Raw genomic sequence first — 18380 nt, forward strand, 5'->3', positions numbered from 1 at the left:
ATTGTCAATGGTTTCTAATCCTGAGTCTAGGATTCTGGCTTAAAGGTAGTTTTATTTTTTTCTTTTTTTTTAAATGATTCAGTGCTCACGGAACCTAACAGCACATGTCACGGTGATGTGACTTAAACCACCCCAGAAGGAACATCTTACTACATATTTTTTAAATAGAAATACTTTTTTTTAAGGAACTGAAAGCAAACTTTTATTTAAAGACCTCTTCGGGTCATGGTCATTTGGACTCATGGCCTCAATTTGCTGCTCAACTCTCTGGTGATTCAGATAGTAAAGAATCTGCCCGAGACTCAGGTTCAATTCCTAGGTCCAGAAGACCCCATGGAGAAGGGAATGGCAACCCATTTCAGCATTCTTGCGTGGAGAATTCCATGGACAGAGGACCCTGGGGAACTATAGGCTGTGGGGTCACAAATAGTTGGACATGACTGAGTGACTTTCACTTTTGCTAGCAGAGCTCTGGCAACAGTGAAACAAACGTGCTGAATTCTTTCTAAAACAGAAATAATTTTATTAAGGAATCCCCTAGCTGTCCAGTGGTTGATGCTCAGCACTTTCACTGCCTTGGGTCTGGGTTCAGTTCCTGGTTGGGGAACTAAGATCTCACAAGCCACGTGGCATAGCCATCCCCCCCAAAAAATTTTATTATACCTGTCATATATAGTCATTATATATCCGTGTGCTGCAGATATGTCAGTTAGCTTGACTGCAGTAATCATTTAACTATGTATATGTGTGTCAGACACAACTGAGCAACTGAGCACACACACACATGCACACATGTGTCAAGTCTTCATATTGGACACCTTAAATATATTTACTTTTTGTTTTTGAAAATAAAAAATAAAATGCCATAGCAAAGCCAAGTATTAAATTTTTAATTAGGAAAAAACACATACACAAAACTAAACTGAGTCCAGCAAAATCTGCCCACAATTCAGTGCTCCAATCCCATACCCATGTAGGTACATGTCTGATGAAGAAACACATATTTGTTATGTATGTTACACTTATATATGCATGCCAAATTGCTTTCTCACTCATTACGTGACTAACATCTTTCATGTACGTCATATATATCATCAGCTATGTTATTGTCTTCAAAGGTTTATATAGTTGCCTTGTACATATAATTTATTTACACGATAATTTATTTCCCTATTCTGAGAAATGTGGGTAGTTACAAAACAACCCTGTGACAAAGACCATTAAAGTTTTATCTGTATCTATTCGTTAAATGTTTTCTTAGGATAAATTCATAGAAGAGGAATTGTTAGATCAAAAGGAAGAAAGCATTCTATGAACTTTTGATACATATCACTATTTTGGCCTCCAGAAATGCTGTTTACTGTGCTTTTTATTAGTATTCAGCTCAGAGATGCTAATGTATTTGTGTGTGCCTAACTAATCATTTCATTTTACCAACTTTCATGATAAAATACTTCATAAAAATAATCATTTTTTATAGTCTTTAATAAGATAAAATCCAGTGCCTAAACTTCTCAGAAAACCAGAATCTGGACACTTTTATTTAAAATTAAACCACATTACAAGTAATTCTTATATTTTCTGATTTGGCCAATTCCTAATTGATTTTTTGGTTTGGTTTGGTTTGGTTTTTGGCCAAGCCAGGAGTCATGTGGGATGTTAGTTCCCTGACCAGGGGTCAAACCTGCAGCCCCTGCATTGGAAGGGCACAGTCTTAACCACTGGACTACCAGGGAAGTCCCCCTCATTGTTTAATCAATGATATAAAGTGCCCTTTCTTCAGTGAGCTTTCATCACCTCACCTGTAAAACGAGATCGTAATGCTGCACTCAACGCACTTAGAACCAAGGCTGGTAATTGTCATAACTTTCTGCTCTTTATAACTGCTTTCTTTAATTTTTTTAACACACTCAAAAGGAGACATAATAAGACTACTGCACCCCTCACCTACCTTCAATAATTTCCAACTCATGACCAGTCTCATATCTTCTGATTTTTAAGATAAATATTTTCATGAACTTATTGTTTGTTATTCTGTGACTTCATTTTTACTGGAAGCACGGTTCCCCATTATAGAGATAAACCATAAGTCATTTAACCAATTTCTTCTTAAACTTTAGGTCACTTCACCTTTATCATCTTTACTGCCATGGACTTTCTCGTAGCCAATTCTGCCCTCTTAGTCATTATTGTTTTCCAAGAATAAATTCCTAGAAACAGAATCGTTGCTTCAAAGACAATGTGCTAAAGAATGTTACTTAAGAATACAGTTTCAGGGAATGTTCTTGGCAGTCCAGTGGTTAAGACTTCACCTTCCAATGCAGGGGCTGTGGGTTCAATCCCTGGTCAGGAAACTAAGATATCACATGCCTCTCAGCCAAAAAACAAAAACATAAAAAACAGAATCAATATTGTAATAAATTCAATAAAGAATTTTAAAATGGTCCACAGTAAAAAAGAAGTCTTTAAAAAAAACACAGAGTTCAGTAAGTTCCTACTCTTTGCCACCCCCATGGAGCCTGCCAGGCTCCTCTGTCATGAGATTTTCTCAGCAAGTATACAGGAGTTAGAGTCCTACTTAAATTCTGAATTTCAGTTTGCTTTTCTGACAGGTCCTTCATTGTGTTACATGAGGCTGCTATAAGATGGCAATGTATCAATGTAAGGCTCTTAGCCCAGTGCCTGGCACATTCTAGACCCTCAGTAAAGTTAAGCTGTTCATGTAACTACGCACATTTTTAAAACTTATAATAATGGCAAGTTTGCCCTTTGTTTTTCTTACCAGCTGTTGAAACTCAAGTTGTTACAGACAACTGCTCCAAGAGAGTCATCTTAAGCTTGAACGCCCAAGTGAACTCCATGGAAATCCATTGCAGTGATGTCATCCAGAGAAACATAAAAGGTACGTGGGGTGGCTGCTTTCAGAATCCCTAAGACATGCAGAGCAGCATCACTGTGTGAGTAGTGAGGAAAATGTCCCCCAGTAGGCTTCTCTCTAATGGGTCTGTTACCCTAATGTTACTGAACCCAGGTCCAGCTACTCGCTGCTCAAAAGTCATTAAAGAGGCTAGGTTAGTGGAAAGGAAAGTTTGCTTTATTTTGGATGCTAGTGACCAGGGAGGAGGGTCACTAGCATCCAAACCTGTCCAAAGGCCAACAGCCCCCACCGCAACAACCCGGGGGCTAGAGCTTTTATAGACAGAGAGAGAGGGCTACATGCAGAAACAGCACAGTAGCTCAGACAGTCATCTTGAAATTGGTCACTGGTGGTCAGTTCTAAGCACAGTTAGTCTTGGTTCCAGGGTTGGTTTGTTCCCATTTCCTTGAGGCCAGTTCTTGGAACTACGACAGTTTACGTCATGGCTACAGTCTGGTAATCATGTAGTTAATTTTTCCACCTGGTGGGGGTCTCTATCTATAAGACAGCTCAAAGGATATGGCTCAGAATATTACCTACAGCCCTTGAGAAGGAACTAAAGGTCCTTGACTTTGCTTACTGACTAAACTATTATCATTTGATCTCCTTTAACTATATTCCTTTGTTTCTTTATGTTCTCACTTCTCTGATTGAACTAACTTTTGGCTAAAGTTTTCCCACAGACAAAAGGTGGGCTGAGGACTTGGGAAACAAGAACTATAGGGTTCTGCTCCATTTCACTAAGACTGTGCCATTTGAGTCTTTCCTTAAAAAAAAAAAAAATTTTTTTTAATTACAAAAAAGACATATTCCTACCTAAAATGGAGGTTTTTTGTTCTTCAGCATGAAAGAGAGACTTCTTTGTAATTTAGGGGTTGTTCTATCTGGTTCTCAGTTTGGGTTCCCTTAGAAGTAGTGCATGGATAAGTGTAAGGGGAACAAGAGTGATGATTTTATATGGGAGATGATCCCAGAAAGAATCAGTAAGTGTATTAATCGGGATTCTCCAGAGAAACAGAACCAATAGGCTGTGTATATGTAGAGAAAGAGAAACAGAGATAGAGACAGATGGGCAGGGACAGAGAGAGATTTAAGAAGAATATTGCTCATGCGATTGTGGAGGGCAGCAAATCTAAAATCTAGCCAGCAAGCTGAAAGACCCAGGGAAAAGCTGTTGCTGCCTGAGTCCAAAGGCAGTCTCTTCCTCAGGGGGAGCTCAGTCTTTTTCTTAACACCTTCCACTCATTAGATGAGGCCCACCAACATTAGGAACTGTAATCTGCTTTATTCAAAATCTACTGATTTAAATTTAATCTCATCTAAAAATATCCTCACAGCAATATCCAGACTGGTCTTTGACCAAATATCTGGGTCCTAAAGCCTATCCAAGTTGACACATAAAATTAATCATCCCAACAGGGAAAACAGGAAGTGAGACAAGGAAGAGAAGGCAGCCCATACAGGGATTATTATGTTAGTGAGCAGGTTACTGCTGGTGGTGACTGGGGTTCAATCCCACTAAGTTACCCCATTCAAAGAGAAGTAGCCAGAGGACTTCCCTGGCGGTCCAGTGGTTAAGATTCTGCACTTCCAATGCAGGGGGCAGGGGTTCAGTCCCTGGTCAGGGAACTAAGATCCCACATGCCACTTGACATGGTCCAAAAAAAACTTTTTTTATAATAAAGGGGGCTTCCCTTGTGGCCCAGTGGCTACGACTCTGCACTACTAATACAGGAGACCTGGGTTCGATACCTAGTCAGGGAACTAGATCTCACATGCTGCAGTGAAGATCCTGAATTCCAAAACTAAAATAATAATAACAGGGAGAGGGAGCTGAGCTGAGCTCTTTATCCACCTGCTCTGATCCATCACTGGTTAAGAGCCCTTCTGGGAGTTGCAGGCAGAAGTGAATGTCTAAGCTTTTACAGCCTGCCCTGTGTACAGATCAAACATGTTCACTCCAGGGAAAGCTCCCAGACAGAGAGTCGCAGCTGCTTGCAGTAGAATCCATCAGCATGTTAAAAAAAAAAAAAAAAAAACAGAAGTGCCAAAGGAATAAAGCTATGCTGCCTACAGCATCTGCTACAGCCTGTGTAGAAAGAGAAATTGTTACTATTAACTATCCCAGCATTGCCAGACTGTCTGATTTTTCAAGAGAAACCAAACTTTGGGTTGCCTGCATGAACACCTCAAATATTTTTTTTCATTTGGCAGGAAGACTTCTGTTATAACTGCCATATGTTACAATTGCTGTAGCACAATAAATGAGGGCCTTAAAATCCAATTACATGAATGTGGGGTCTGTACAGACAGCTGGTCTGTGCTATCACCCAAAGTTCCAAAGAAAAGATGATAAAATGCAGGCAACTAAGCACATGCTGAACTGAGAAAGTCTCATGTGGCAATTAGTTTCTCACTTCCTCTCCTCCCCCAAGATGAGAACTTGAATCTGCCTTCACTGGAGGATGGGCCAGGAGGAGGATGGAAGCCAAATTCCAACCCTGTGATTTCATGCTTGCGTGCTCACCAGGTTCCCCCATTACTCACAGTGTGGAGAGGGAGCCTGCAAGCTTCCAAACATATCTGCAGTCCAGTTTGTTCCTTGGTCACATTCTGGGGTACTAGGGATTAGGAAGTCAACAATTTTTTTTTATTTTTTTATCAGGATGTAATTGCTTTACAATGTTGTGTTAGTCTCTGCTGTACAACATCATGAACCAGCTGTATACATATGCCTCCTCCCTCTGAAGCCTCCCACCCACCACCCCGCATCCCACCCGTCTTGGTCATCACAGAGCACTGAGCTGAGCTCCCTGTGCTATACAGCAGCTTCCCACTAGTTACACATATGGTGATGTATATGCTTCAGTGCTATTCTCTCAATTTGTCCCATCCTCTCCTTCACTCTGTGTTCACACATCTATTCTCTATTTCTGTGCCTCTATTCCTGCCCTGCAAAACGGTTCATCTGTACCATTTTTCTAGACTTCATATATATGCTTTAATATGCAATATCTGTTTTTCTTTTTCTGACTTGCCTCACTCTGTATGACAGGCTCTAGTTTCATCTACAAAGAGGTATGACCTCATGCGGGCCAGAATGGCCATGACCAAAAAATCTGCAAACAACAGATGCTGGAGAGGGTGTGGAGAAAAGGGAACTCTCTTACACTGTTTGTGGTAATGTACATTGGTACAGACACTCTGGAGAACAGTATGGAGGTTCCTTAAAAAAACTAAACGTAGAACTGCCATCTGACCCAGCAATTCCATGACTGGACATACACACTGAGAAAACCATAACTGAACATATGAATTTGAGGAGAACAGAACTCAGTCCATAACAACTGTCTAGGCTGAATTGTCTACAGGAACTGCACACCTCATAATGTAAATGCATGTGTCTCGGGAGCACTTGGCATAGACATGCCCATGCATTCGTGCATGCTCAGTGGTGTCTGACTCTGTGACCCTATAGCCCACAAGCCTCCTCTGTCCATGGAATTTCCTAGGCAAGAATACTGGAGTGGGTTGCCATTTCCTCCTCCAGGGGATCTTCCAGGCCCAGGGTTAAAATCTGCTTCTCCTGCGTTGGCAGGCAGATTCTTTACCACTGAGCCACCAGGGAAGCACCATAGACATGCCCAGCAGCAGACTATTTATCTTTCCTAATGACCCTTGCGGTTTCATCTTGAAGCATTGCACTGGCTGTCCCTCTGCCAGTAATGTTAACCAACACTCCACAGGGTGGACTTTTATTCTTTCAACACAGCTCAACTTTTTCCTCCTCCATGAAGCCTCCCAGGACTGCCTATTTCCATCACAGCACTAGAGTCAGGCTTTCCCTCTCCTGTGCTCCTCCAGCACTTTGAACTTACCTTATCCTGGCATCTAATGTGTTAACATCTGTTCATCGACATGTCCCCTCCCCCACCCCGCCTCCCCCAGGGAGGTAAATTAGTACTTTACCAGCAGAGAATTGGAGAACAGAAATGGTCATCAAATTAAATCCACATCTAGGTTGAGGACTGAACATTCCTAAAGAAAGAAAAGAACACATTGATGGATTCATGACGAACTCATAAAGGGACATTTTTGTGTCCCTCAGGTTCTGTCTTGGACTGGATCATTCTTCATTGTAGGGAGTCATCCTGTGCCCAGTAGGATGTTGAACAACATCCCTGGCCTTAGACTAGACGTCTATAGCAGTTCCCCAGTTGTGACAACCAAAACTTCCTCCGGACACCACCCAGTGTCAGCTGAGGTGAGAGAGCAGGATAGCCTGCAGTTGAGAACCTCTGGTCTAAAGCAACCTTATAATTTATCTCCAAAAGGTGGATAATTTTAATACCAGAAGGGATCCTATTAAGTTACACCATGACACCAGGTGTGAACTGGGACTGTCACAGGTAACCCAAGACATAGAATCACATGATTCCTCTCCCTATAAACTATCTCAGAGAGCAAACCCTGGCCACAGAGGTCAACCTTGGAAACCTCAATAACCATTCTTTTCTTTTCTACTTGTGATTTGCTCTTACACCAGAATATTTCAGCTCAAAAACAAGCAATTTCCAAGCATCAGATCAGGTAGGCTGATCACCTGCTGATGCCTTCCAACCACCCACCTTTGTTTCTTTCTGATGAACAGAAACTGCCATCAACTCAGAGAAGCAGAAGTGAATCTCCTACTTCTCATCCCTCGAGAGAAGCCAGAAAAACCTGGTTAGAGACACCTGCTAGGGGATTTATTCCAGTAGGATGAACCACACAGCTTGTTTCTTATTGTTGTTCAGTCGCTAAATTGTGCTCTTTGTGACCCCCATGGACTGTAGCCCTCCAGACTCCTCTGTCCATGGGAATACTCCAAGCAAGAATACTGGAGTGAGTTGCCATGCCCTCCTCCAGGGAATCTTCCCAACCCAGGGATCGAACCCAGGTCTCCTGCATTGCAGGTGGATTCTTTACCAGCTAAGCTACCAGGGAAGCCCATGTTATATGCTAGGCTGTCATAAAATACCAGACTGGTGGCTTAAACAATAGAAATTTATTTTCCCACAGTTATAGAGGCTAGAGATACAAGATGAAGATGTTGGCCAGATTGGTCTCTCCAGAGGCCTCTCTCCTTGGCTTGAACATGGCCATCTTCACACTATGTCCTCATACGGCCTTTCCTCTGTGTGCATGGGTCCCTAGTCTCTTTTCATGCGTCCAAATTTCCTCTTATATGGACACCAGGGAGGCTGGATAAGGCCCACCCTAACATTCTCATTTTAACTTCATCACCTCTTTGAAAGCTCTATCTTCGAATACAGTCACACTGGGAAGTACCATTAAGACTTCAACATACGAATTTTGGGGAGGAACACAATTCAGCCCCTAACACTATTGATATAGAAAATGTCTGCTACATATAAATCTTCAAGGTGGGAACCTGCATTCCATCAGCATCAGGCAGGAGTGAAACTGCAGCTCGTTCTCCAGCTCCTATTGCTGAAGATCCTTCAGCTCCATCATCTCACTTCCTCTCCCTCCTCCAGTCAGTAACTCTTCTTGCCTGTTCACTCGATGCCAGCCCCTGCATGTCAGCTATTGTCTTGTGCTACTCTACTTTTCGAGGTACTATACTGTAAGATTTAAAATGTTTCTTTTATTTTCTGTTTGTTTTTTATGTATTATTCATGTGAAAAGTATTAGAAACTTATTACAGTATGATGCAGCTGATCGTGTTAGTTGGGTAGCTAGGCTAATCTTGTTGGACTTAGGAACAAATCGGACTTGCAAACATGCTCTCCGAACAGAACTTGTTTATATGTAAGGGACTTACTGTAAGTTATGTGCATGCCTTAATATGTAATAAAATTATAAATGTATAATATAAACATATCATGTGCATATATATTTTTAGCCTATCAAACTGTTAAATTATGCCATTCCCTTGCTTAAAACCCTCCAACAGTTTTCCCACTGGCTTAAAATAAAAGCAAAATTCTTCCCCAGGCCCTACAAGGTCAACCCCCACCATGCCCTCACTTCCTCCCACTGCCCCCTCACTCACTCTGCTTCAGCCATACTGGCCTCCTTGCTGATGGGCACAGTCATGTCTCTGGGGGGGTTTTCTCTGCTATTTTCTCTTCCTAGAGCACTCTCCTCTCAGATATCCTCCTTCCTTTCACCCTGCTGCCAGAAAACTGTCTAAAATAGCATCCTCCACCTCTTGCTGTCCCCTAGCATGAGTGCTAAGTCACTTCAATCGTGTCTGACTCTTTGCAACCCCATAGACTGTAGCCCACCAGGCTCCTCTGTTCATGGGATTTTCCAGGCAAGAATAATGGAGCAGATTGCCATGTCCTCCTCCAGGGGATCTTCCTGACCCAGGGATCAAACCCACATCTCCTGCACTGGCAGGCAGCTTCTTTACCACTAGGGCCACCTGGGAAGCCCCACTGTCCCCTACTTTACTTAATTTTCTCCATAGAATTGAGCACTAATCCTATATCAGAGCAAGGTGTCTTTGATATATACCTTTGTTGAGTGGGCTCCCAACACTTGGAAATGAATTGTCCAAGGAGACCTGTGCTTGGACAGCAAGAGACTTTATTGGAAAGTGGTCCCCAGGCAGAGAGCAGCAGGAAAAGTGCTTTGCCACATGGCTCACTGTCTCAGGTTTTATGGTAATGCGATTAGTTTCTAGGTTGTCTCTGGTCAGTCATCACCCTTGGCCCATAGTCTGAGTCAGGGTCCTTCCTGGTGGCCCGAGCATCTCTCAGCCAAGACGGATTCCAGTGCAAAGGATTCTGGGAGGATGGTTGTCTCCTCCCTCTTTTGGCCCCTCCCAAATTCTCCCGGTTAGTTTTCAGGTGGTAGTACCAAGTTCCTCATTGGGACCTCCTGTTGTGAGACAACTCACCCAAGTGGTTATCATCATGCCTGGCCAAGGTGGGCGGCTTCAGTCGACGATTATCTAACACCTTTATTTGCTTATTTATGTTTGTTTCCTGCACCAGAAAGTAAGATCAATAAGAAGAGAAATTCAGGCTATTTTGTCCCCCACTGTATCCCCAGAATAATGTCTGGACACAGTAGGCACTAGAAAAAGAAAAAGACGGATAGGTAGATAAATAGATAGATAGAGGGCTTCCCTGATGGCTCAGCAGGTAAAGAATCTGCCTGCAATGCAGGGGACACAGGTTCAATCCCAGGGTGGGGAAGAGCCCCTGGAGGAGGAAATGGCAACCCACGCCAGTATTCTTGCCTGGGAAATCCCATGGACAGAGCAGCCTGGAGGGTTACAGTCCATAGGGTCGCCAAGAGTTGGACACAACAGAGCGAGTAAGCACATAGGTAATGATTTCCGTATATGTTATCTATATCTGGTTTATACTATATAATATATACCAGTTCAGTTCAGTCGCTCAGTCATGTCCAACTCTTTGAAACCCCATGGACTGCAGAGCATGCCAGGCTTCCCCATCCATCACTAACTCCCAGAGCTTGCTCAAATTCATGTCCATTGAGTCAATGATGCCATCCAACCATCTCATTCTCTGCCGTCCCCTTCTCCTCTTATAACTTTATTATATATATATAATATATATGGAAAAGAAATAATTAGATTTCTATCTAAAGAGATTGAAATACTTGTACCAACTACAAATGGATTTCCTTGGGTCCAGCCTCAACATTTTGTTTCATGCAAAAGAAACACAAAACCAGTTCTAAAGGTCTTGCAAAACAAGTTAGTCATTACTGAAGTCTTCAAGAGACAGCAGAGGAAGTGGAATGATATCACACAAGACTTACCCAATTTCCTTTTATAGCTGTCCTTTAGTCTCCAAGAGGGATTGGTTCCTGGACCCTCCAGACATGAAAATCCACGAACGCTCAAGTCCCTATATAAAATGGTTTATCAATAGTATTTGACATAGATGTGCATATAACCTTATGCACATGCTCCCTTATATTTTAAATCATCTCTAGATTATTTATAATACCTAATACAATGCAAAAGCTAAGAAAATAGTTGCGGATGCAAAGCAAATTCAAGTTTTGCTTTCTGAGACTTTCTCGAATTTTTTATGTTTATTTATTTATTTGGCTGCACTGGGTCTTAGTTGCGGCACGTGGGATCTAGTTCCCTGACCAGGGATTGAACCTGGGCCCCCTGCCTTGAGAACGCAGAGTCTTAGCAACTGAAGCACCCTGGGATTCCCTGGGAAGTCCCTGGGATTTTTAAAAATATTTTCAATCCAAGGTTCATAGAATCTGTGGATACAGAACCTGCAGATATAGACGGTTAACTTTACTTTCCTTTTCCTCTTTATGGCTGACCCAGTCTCTTTCCTCTCCTTCCAAATTCCACCTGCCTCTTCTCTGCCCCTCCCTCCCAATTGTTATACTGTTCATGGAGTTCCCCGGGCAGGAATACTGGAGTGGATTGCCATTTCCTCCTCCAGATAGTGGAGATAGTGGAGGACAGAGGAGCCTGGAGTGCTGTAGTCCATGGGGTCGCAGAGAGTCAAACAGCACTTAGCGGCTGAAAAACAACAATAACACAATTTTTTTTTTTAAGTATAATTGCTTTACAGTATTGCATTGGTTTCTACCAAATATCAACAGGAATCAGCCATAGACAGCCCAGCCTTTATATCTTTTTCTCCTAAGGGTAGATTTATATCCCTTCTTATGTAAATCAGTTTAGCCTCTCTTAGTTTTTCCAGTTTCTCTTGTCTCTCCAGTCTTACCCTATTCAATACAACAAAGGATTCAGGTCCAGAAATACTTTGTATGCCTCAGAATATGAGAGGAGACACTGAAATCTTTTATTTTGACCCTCATATATGCGAGTAAGTGTGCCTATGTGCGTGTATATACGTTTGTGTTTTTGTGTGTGTATGTGTATACATCTACATACCATTTTCAAAGAGATACATAATGAAAAGGTAAATACCATTTTCAAATATAAATGAAGGTACATCAAAGATCATATGAACTCCTAGGACATCCCTGGTGGTCCAGCGGTTAAGACTTCGCCTTCCAATGCAGGGGGTGCAGATTCCATCCCTGGTCTGTGAGCTGAGATCCCACATGCCTTGGGATGGCCAAAAGACCAAAACATAAAAAACAGAAACAATGTTGTAACAAATTCAATAAAGACTTTTTCAAAGTCATGAAAAAAATTCCATCAGCTCATTAATTGATGAGGGAATCTATGAAATGTTAAGACATGCTCAGAGGCAATTCAAAGAGCAGATACACATGTACACAAACATATTGCTATATAAATCAGTCACAAATTCTGAAATGATATGCTAGCTCATGCAAAAGCTGGTTAATATTCTATAGGACGATACTACAATGCAATGTTCAGAATTATATTTTCTATAACAGAAAACTACATGTCTACCAGACAAAATGCATCTTTGTCTAGGGAAAGAGCCATTTCCACTACTATCAAGTTTCTTCATGTTATCTTCTATGCCTACAGAGTTGTGAAATTGCTTGGCAATAGAAAATCCATAAAAGGTGAATCGCAACGCCCCATAGAATCAGATAATCCTTGATACTCAGCTCTCCATAAAAGGAAACTCGGTCACATTGTTACTGAGTCCAGGCTCACTCTGCTTACCACACAACCAGCCAATAAATTTGAGAGATGAGGTGTTGAGACAAGGAAAATCACTTTATTTGAAAGCTGGTTTATTGAGAAAATGGCACACTGATGTCTCAAAATAACTATCAGGGTCTAGATTCCAGGTTCCTTTATAGAATAGAGATGTCGGATGGGGGTAAGGAAGCAAAGAAGAAAGCCCATTGCGTGTGTGTCTGCTCAGTGCAGGCTCCTCTATCCATGGGATTTCCCAGGCAAGAACACCAGAGTGGGTTGCCATTTCCTCCTTCAGGGGATCTTCGCAACCCAGGCATCAAAGCAATGTCTCCTGCAATGCAGGCAGAGTCTTTTACCACTGAGCCATCAGGGAAGCCCTACAAAGTCCATTACTCTGACAAATATCTCCTGGAGGATGTCTGTAGCCATCCACAGGTGGACAAGGTCTTGAACAAAGGACACTTTAGTTTAATATTCAGGCAGTAGGGCAGGGTTCCCTGTGGCAGGCCATTATGTACAAGCAGTGAACAAAAGCAACAGGAAACAAAGGTTAAAGTAACAGATCCAACCTGGAGTCAGAATGGGCTCTTCCTTGCAACATTTTGTCCATTAACAAATCTTGGACATGAGGTGTATTTGGATGCAATATATATATACCTAGAAAAAAAATCCATAACTTAAACAGAAGTTATCTCTAGGTGTGTATTTTTATTAAAATTTCACTTTCTTTTTTGTCCTTTTCTCATCAAAATTGCATCATTTATGTTTCCAAGAAATAAATTGTGGCATTGTTGCAGAAACCAGTACTCGAGAAACCAAGCACCACACTCGGAGAGTTGGAGAGCTCAGGTTTATTACGCTGGCGGGCCCAGAGGAGTTAACACTCCAAGCTCTGAGCCCCGAACAAAGGGATTACAGAGTTTTTATAGACAGACTATAGTGGGAAACACTAGCTGTTAATAGGCTGGTTTAAACCAAGGGGTTTTGTGTACTCAGGAACATTGGTCACGATGGGGAGGGGGATGCCTGACCTGGACAGGCATGATTAAGCAGGTTTGCAGGGGCTGGGCAACTGCAAAGAGCAGGACAAGGGTGAGTGAGACAAACTCCAGCTCCTAGTATTGCCAGTCCCCACTTTCTGAGACTATGTGACCTACGTGACCTAGACTTTGCAAGGGGCAAGCTGAGTTACAGAGGCAGAAGGAGCAGGAGGTTACGTCAAAATTTAACTTTTCCTCTTCAGCATAACATATAATGTGATGCTCGACATCACATTAATTGAATTCAACAAACTAAATATATATGTATTAATATGACTAAGGGCTTCCCTGGTGGCTCAGTGGTAAAGAACCTGCCTATAATGCAGGAGACACAGGTTCAATCCCTAGGTCAGGAAGATCCCCTGGAGAAGGAAATGGCAACCCACTCCAGTATTCTTGCCTGGAAAATCCCATGGACAAAGGAGCCTGATGGGCTACGGTCCATGGGGTCACAAAGAGTCAGACACAGATGAGCGACTGAGCCTGCACCACGAGTGTGTATATGTCAATCCCAATCTCTATTATTCTGTTTCCTCAGGTACTAGTGCAGTTGCCTTCGTTTCATACTCTTCTCTTGGAAACATCATAAATGCAAGTTTTTTTGAAGAGATGAATGAGAAAGATCAAGTTTACCTGAACTCACAGGTAGTAAGTGCTGCTATTGAACCCAAAAAGAACACACCTCTCTCCCAGCCTGTGATTCTAAATTTTCAGCACATGGAGGTGAGTCAAAGCTGCAATTTGTACTTGCTTGGGTTTCATGGATGTTAGGCCAAACAATTTGCATATACTCCCTGTCGATGGTTCTGGACCTGCACTGTCCAGTGTCATAACCAGGAGCCAACTAGAGTTATTGAGCATTTGAAGTATGTGAATCTGAATTGAGATTTTTGAAGGGTTAGCATTTCCAGATTTAGAATTAGTATTTCCAGACTTTGAAGACGTTGTAAGAAAAACAATGTGTTAAGCATCTCAATAATTTTATAGTGATTACATATATTGATTTATATTGACACATTCAGTTCAGTTCAGTCGCTCAGTTGTGTCCGACTCTTTACGACCCCATTAACCGCAGCACTCGGGCCTCCCTGTCCATCACTAACTCCTGGAGTCCACCCAAACCCATGTCCATTGAGTCAGTGATGCCATCCAACCATCTCATCCTCTGTTGTCCCCTTCTCCTCCTGCCCTCAATCTTTCCCAGCATCAGGGTCTTTTCAAATGAGTCAGCTCTTTGCATCAGGTGGCAGAAGTATTGGAGTATCAGCTTCAACATCAGTCCTTCCAATGAACACCCAGGACTGATCACCTTTAGGATGGACTGGTTGGATCTCCTTTCAGTCCAAGGGACTCTCAAGAGTCTTCTCCAACACCACAGTTCAAAAGCATCAATTTTTCGGCGCTCAGCCTTCTTCACAGTCCAACTCTCACATCCATACATGACCACTGGAAAAACCACTGACTAGACGGACCTTTGTTGGCAAAGTAATGTTTCTGCTTTTTAATATGCTGTCTAGGTTGGTCATAACTTTGCTTCCAAGGAGTAAGCATCTTTTAATTTCATGGCTGCAGTCACCATCTGCAGTGATTTTAGAGCCCAAAAAAATAAAGTCTGACACTGTTTCCACTGTTTCCCCATCTATTTGCCATGAATTGATGGGACCAGATGCCATGATCTTAGTTTTCTGAATGTTGAGCTTTAAGCCAACTTTTTCACTCTCCTCTTTCACTTTCATCAAGAGGCTCTTTAGTTCTGACACATTCAGTTCAGTTCAGTTCAGTCGCTCAGTCGTGTCCGACTCTTTGCGACCCTATGAATCGCAGCACACCAGGCCTCCCTGTCCATCACCAACTCCCGGAGTTCACTCAGACTCACGTCCATCGAGTCAGTGATGCCATCCAGCCATCTCGTCCTCTGTTGTCCCCTTCTCCTCCTGCCCCCAATCCCTCCCAGCATCAGAGTCTTTTCCAGTGAGTCAACTCTTCACATGAGGTGGCCAAAGTACTGGAGTATCAGCTTTAACATCAGTCCCTCCAATGAACACCCAGTACTGATCACCTTTAGGATGGACTGATTGGATCTCCTTTCAGTCCAAGGGACTCTCAAGAGTCTTCTCCAACACCACAGTTCAAAAGCATCAATTCTTTGGCGCTCAGCCTTCTTCACAGTCCAACTCTCACATCCATACATGACCACAGGAAAAACCATAGCCTTGACTAGATGAACCTTTGTTGGCAAAGTAATGTCTCTGCTTTTCAATATGCTATCTAGGTTGGTCATAACTTTCCTTCCAAGGAGTAAGCGTCTTTTAATTTCATGGCTGCAGTCACCATCTGCAGTGATTTTAGAGCCCAAAAAAATAAAGTCTGACACTGTTTCCACTGTTTCCCCATCTATTTCCCATGAAGTGATGGGACCGGATGCCATGATCTTAGTTTTCTGAATGTTGAGCTTTAAGCCAACTTGTTCACTCTCCACTTTCACTTTCATCTAGAGGCTTTTTAGTTCCTCTTCACTTTCTGCCATAAGGGTGCTATCATCTGCATATCTGAGGTTACTGATATTTCTCCCAGCAATCTTGATTCCAGCTTGTGTTTCTTCCAGTCCAGCGTTTCTCATGATGTACTCTGCATATAAGTTAAATACGCAGGGTGACAATATACAGCTTTGACGTACTCCTTTTCCTATTTGGAACCAGTCTGTTGTTCCATGTCCAGTTCTAACTGTTGCTTCCTAAATGATATTATTTTGAATATGCATACATGCATGCTAAGTCACTTCAGTCATGTCTGACTGTTTGTGACACTATGGACTGTATCCCTCCAGGCTCCTCTGTCAATGGGATTCTCCAGGCAAGTATACTGGAGTGGGTTGCCATGCTCTCCTTCAGGGGATCTTCCCGACCCAGGATCGAACCTATGTCTCTTTTGTCTCCTGCATTGGCAGGCAGGTTCTTTACTACTAGTGAAACCTGGAAAGCCCTATTTTGAATATAGGGGGCTAAATAAAATAGGTTCCTAAAATTGATTTGATCTGTTTCTTTTCCTTTTTTAATGTGGTAGAAATTTTCAAGTTATTAATACATAAGTGATTTACATGATATTTCTCTTGTGCAGTGTCATTTTAGTACATGGAATTATTTTAGTTGCAGGTACCTCCTACATCTGTGAAATCTGAATTGAGACATAGTGTTTATTCTTGCATAGACACATGGAATTAATTACTAAGACTACATAATTCAATTAGAAGGAAAATTTTTATATAATCCATTGCCTTCTTGCATTCCCTGCCCAAACTCTTAAAGGCAGGAGGGTTAATAGCCAGACATAGCCACCTCCATTTAGAAAGTAAGAGTTGCAAGAAATCCTGCCATTGTTTCACAACATAGATGAACCTTGAGGGCATTATGGCTAAGTGAAGTAAGTCAGACACAGAAAGAAATATCAAATGATCTCATCTATACGTGGAATCTGAGAAAACCAAGCTCACAGAAACAAAGGACAGATTGGTGGTTGCCAGGGATGGCAGGTGGGAGAAACAGGTAAAAATGATCAAAGGTTACAGCTTCCAGTTATAGATGAATGAGTTCTGGGGATGTGATGGAGAGAAGGATGACTCCAATTTAACAATACTGTATTGTATATTTGAAAGTTGCTGACAGAGTAGCTTTTAAAAGTTCTCACCACAAAATGCAAATTGTAATTATGTGAAGTGATGGACATTAACTACCTTATTGCAATAATTATTTTGCAGTAGATACATATATCAGTCATTACATTGTATACCTAAACTTATACAATGCTATATACCAAATCACAATAAAACTAGAAAAAATAATATTTTTTACATTTTAAGAAAACAAGAATGAAGTGAGGGAAGATGAAGAAACATAGGTTTTCTCCATCTGATGCATGAAATCTAGGTATGAAATTTTTGATGTAGGGCATGGGACAGCAGGCATGGAGTGAGATATCTAGGGATGGTCTGGCGGATTATCAAAGGAGATATGGCCCCCAAACAGGAGAACATCTAGCTCATCTCCTTGGCCCAATTAAATGATGCTCTGGACATCCTTGAGACCAAAAAAAGAGAGAGAGAAACTTAAGGCTGACTTTCTTCTCTCTCCTGGTGATGTCTCTTCCCTACACTAGCCCTGTCATCGCAAGAGCAATTACTGTGTTGTAAGAGGTCAAGGCAGAATTGATATAGAAATCAAGGAAATTTGACTTAGAGAGTACTTGGAAGAAAACTTTCAGTTCAGTTCAGTTCAGCCGCTCAGTCATGTCCGACTCTTTGCAACCCTATGAATCGCAGTACGCCAGGCCTCCCTGTCCATCACCAACTCCCGGAGTTCACTCAGACTCACGTCCATTGAGTCAGTGATGCCATCCAGCCATCTCATCCTCTGTCGTCCCCTTCTCCTCCTGCCCCCAATCCCTCCCAGCATCAGAGTCTTTTCCAGTGAGTCAACTCTTCACATGAGGTGGCCAAAGTACTGGAGTTTCAGCTTTAGCATCATTCCTTCCAAAGAAATCCCAGGGCTGATCTCCTTAAGAATGGATTGGTTGGGTCTCTTTGCAGTCCAAGGGACTCTCAAGAGTCTTCTCCAACACCACAGTTCAAAAGCATCAATTCTTTGGCGCTCAGCCTTCTTCACAGTCCAACTCTCACATCCATACATGACCACAGGAAAAACCATAGCCTTGACTAGATGAACCTTTGTTGGCAAAGTAATGTCTCTGCTTTTCAATATGCTATCTAGGTTGGTCATAACTTTCCTTCCAAGGAGTAAGCATCTTTTAATTTCATGGCTGC

At 42.1% G+C, this 18380-nt stretch overlaps 1 protein-coding gene across 2 annotated transcripts in view; it reads left to right on the forward strand.

The window, feature by feature from the left end:
- Positions 1-18380, forward strand: part of ADGRE3 (adhesion G protein-coupled receptor E3) — a 62134-nt gene that overhangs the window by 29520 nt on the left and 14234 nt on the right. For both annotated transcript variants that reach the window (XM_070374808.1, XM_070374807.1), the window contains 2 exons: positions 2786-2902; positions 14103-14287. In XM_070374808.1, the coding sequence (XP_070230909.1) occupies positions 2786-2902; positions 14103-14287 (302 nt within the window). The remainder of the gene's footprint in view (positions 1-2785; positions 2903-14102; positions 14288-18380) is intronic.

The sequence above is a fragment of the Bos mutus genome, chromosome 7 (genome assembly GCF_027580195.1).
Source record: "Bos mutus isolate GX-2022 chromosome 7, NWIPB_WYAK_1.1, whole genome shotgun sequence".
In the NCBI taxonomy this organism is placed as follows: Eukaryota; Metazoa; Chordata; class Mammalia; order Artiodactyla; family Bovidae; genus Bos; species Bos mutus.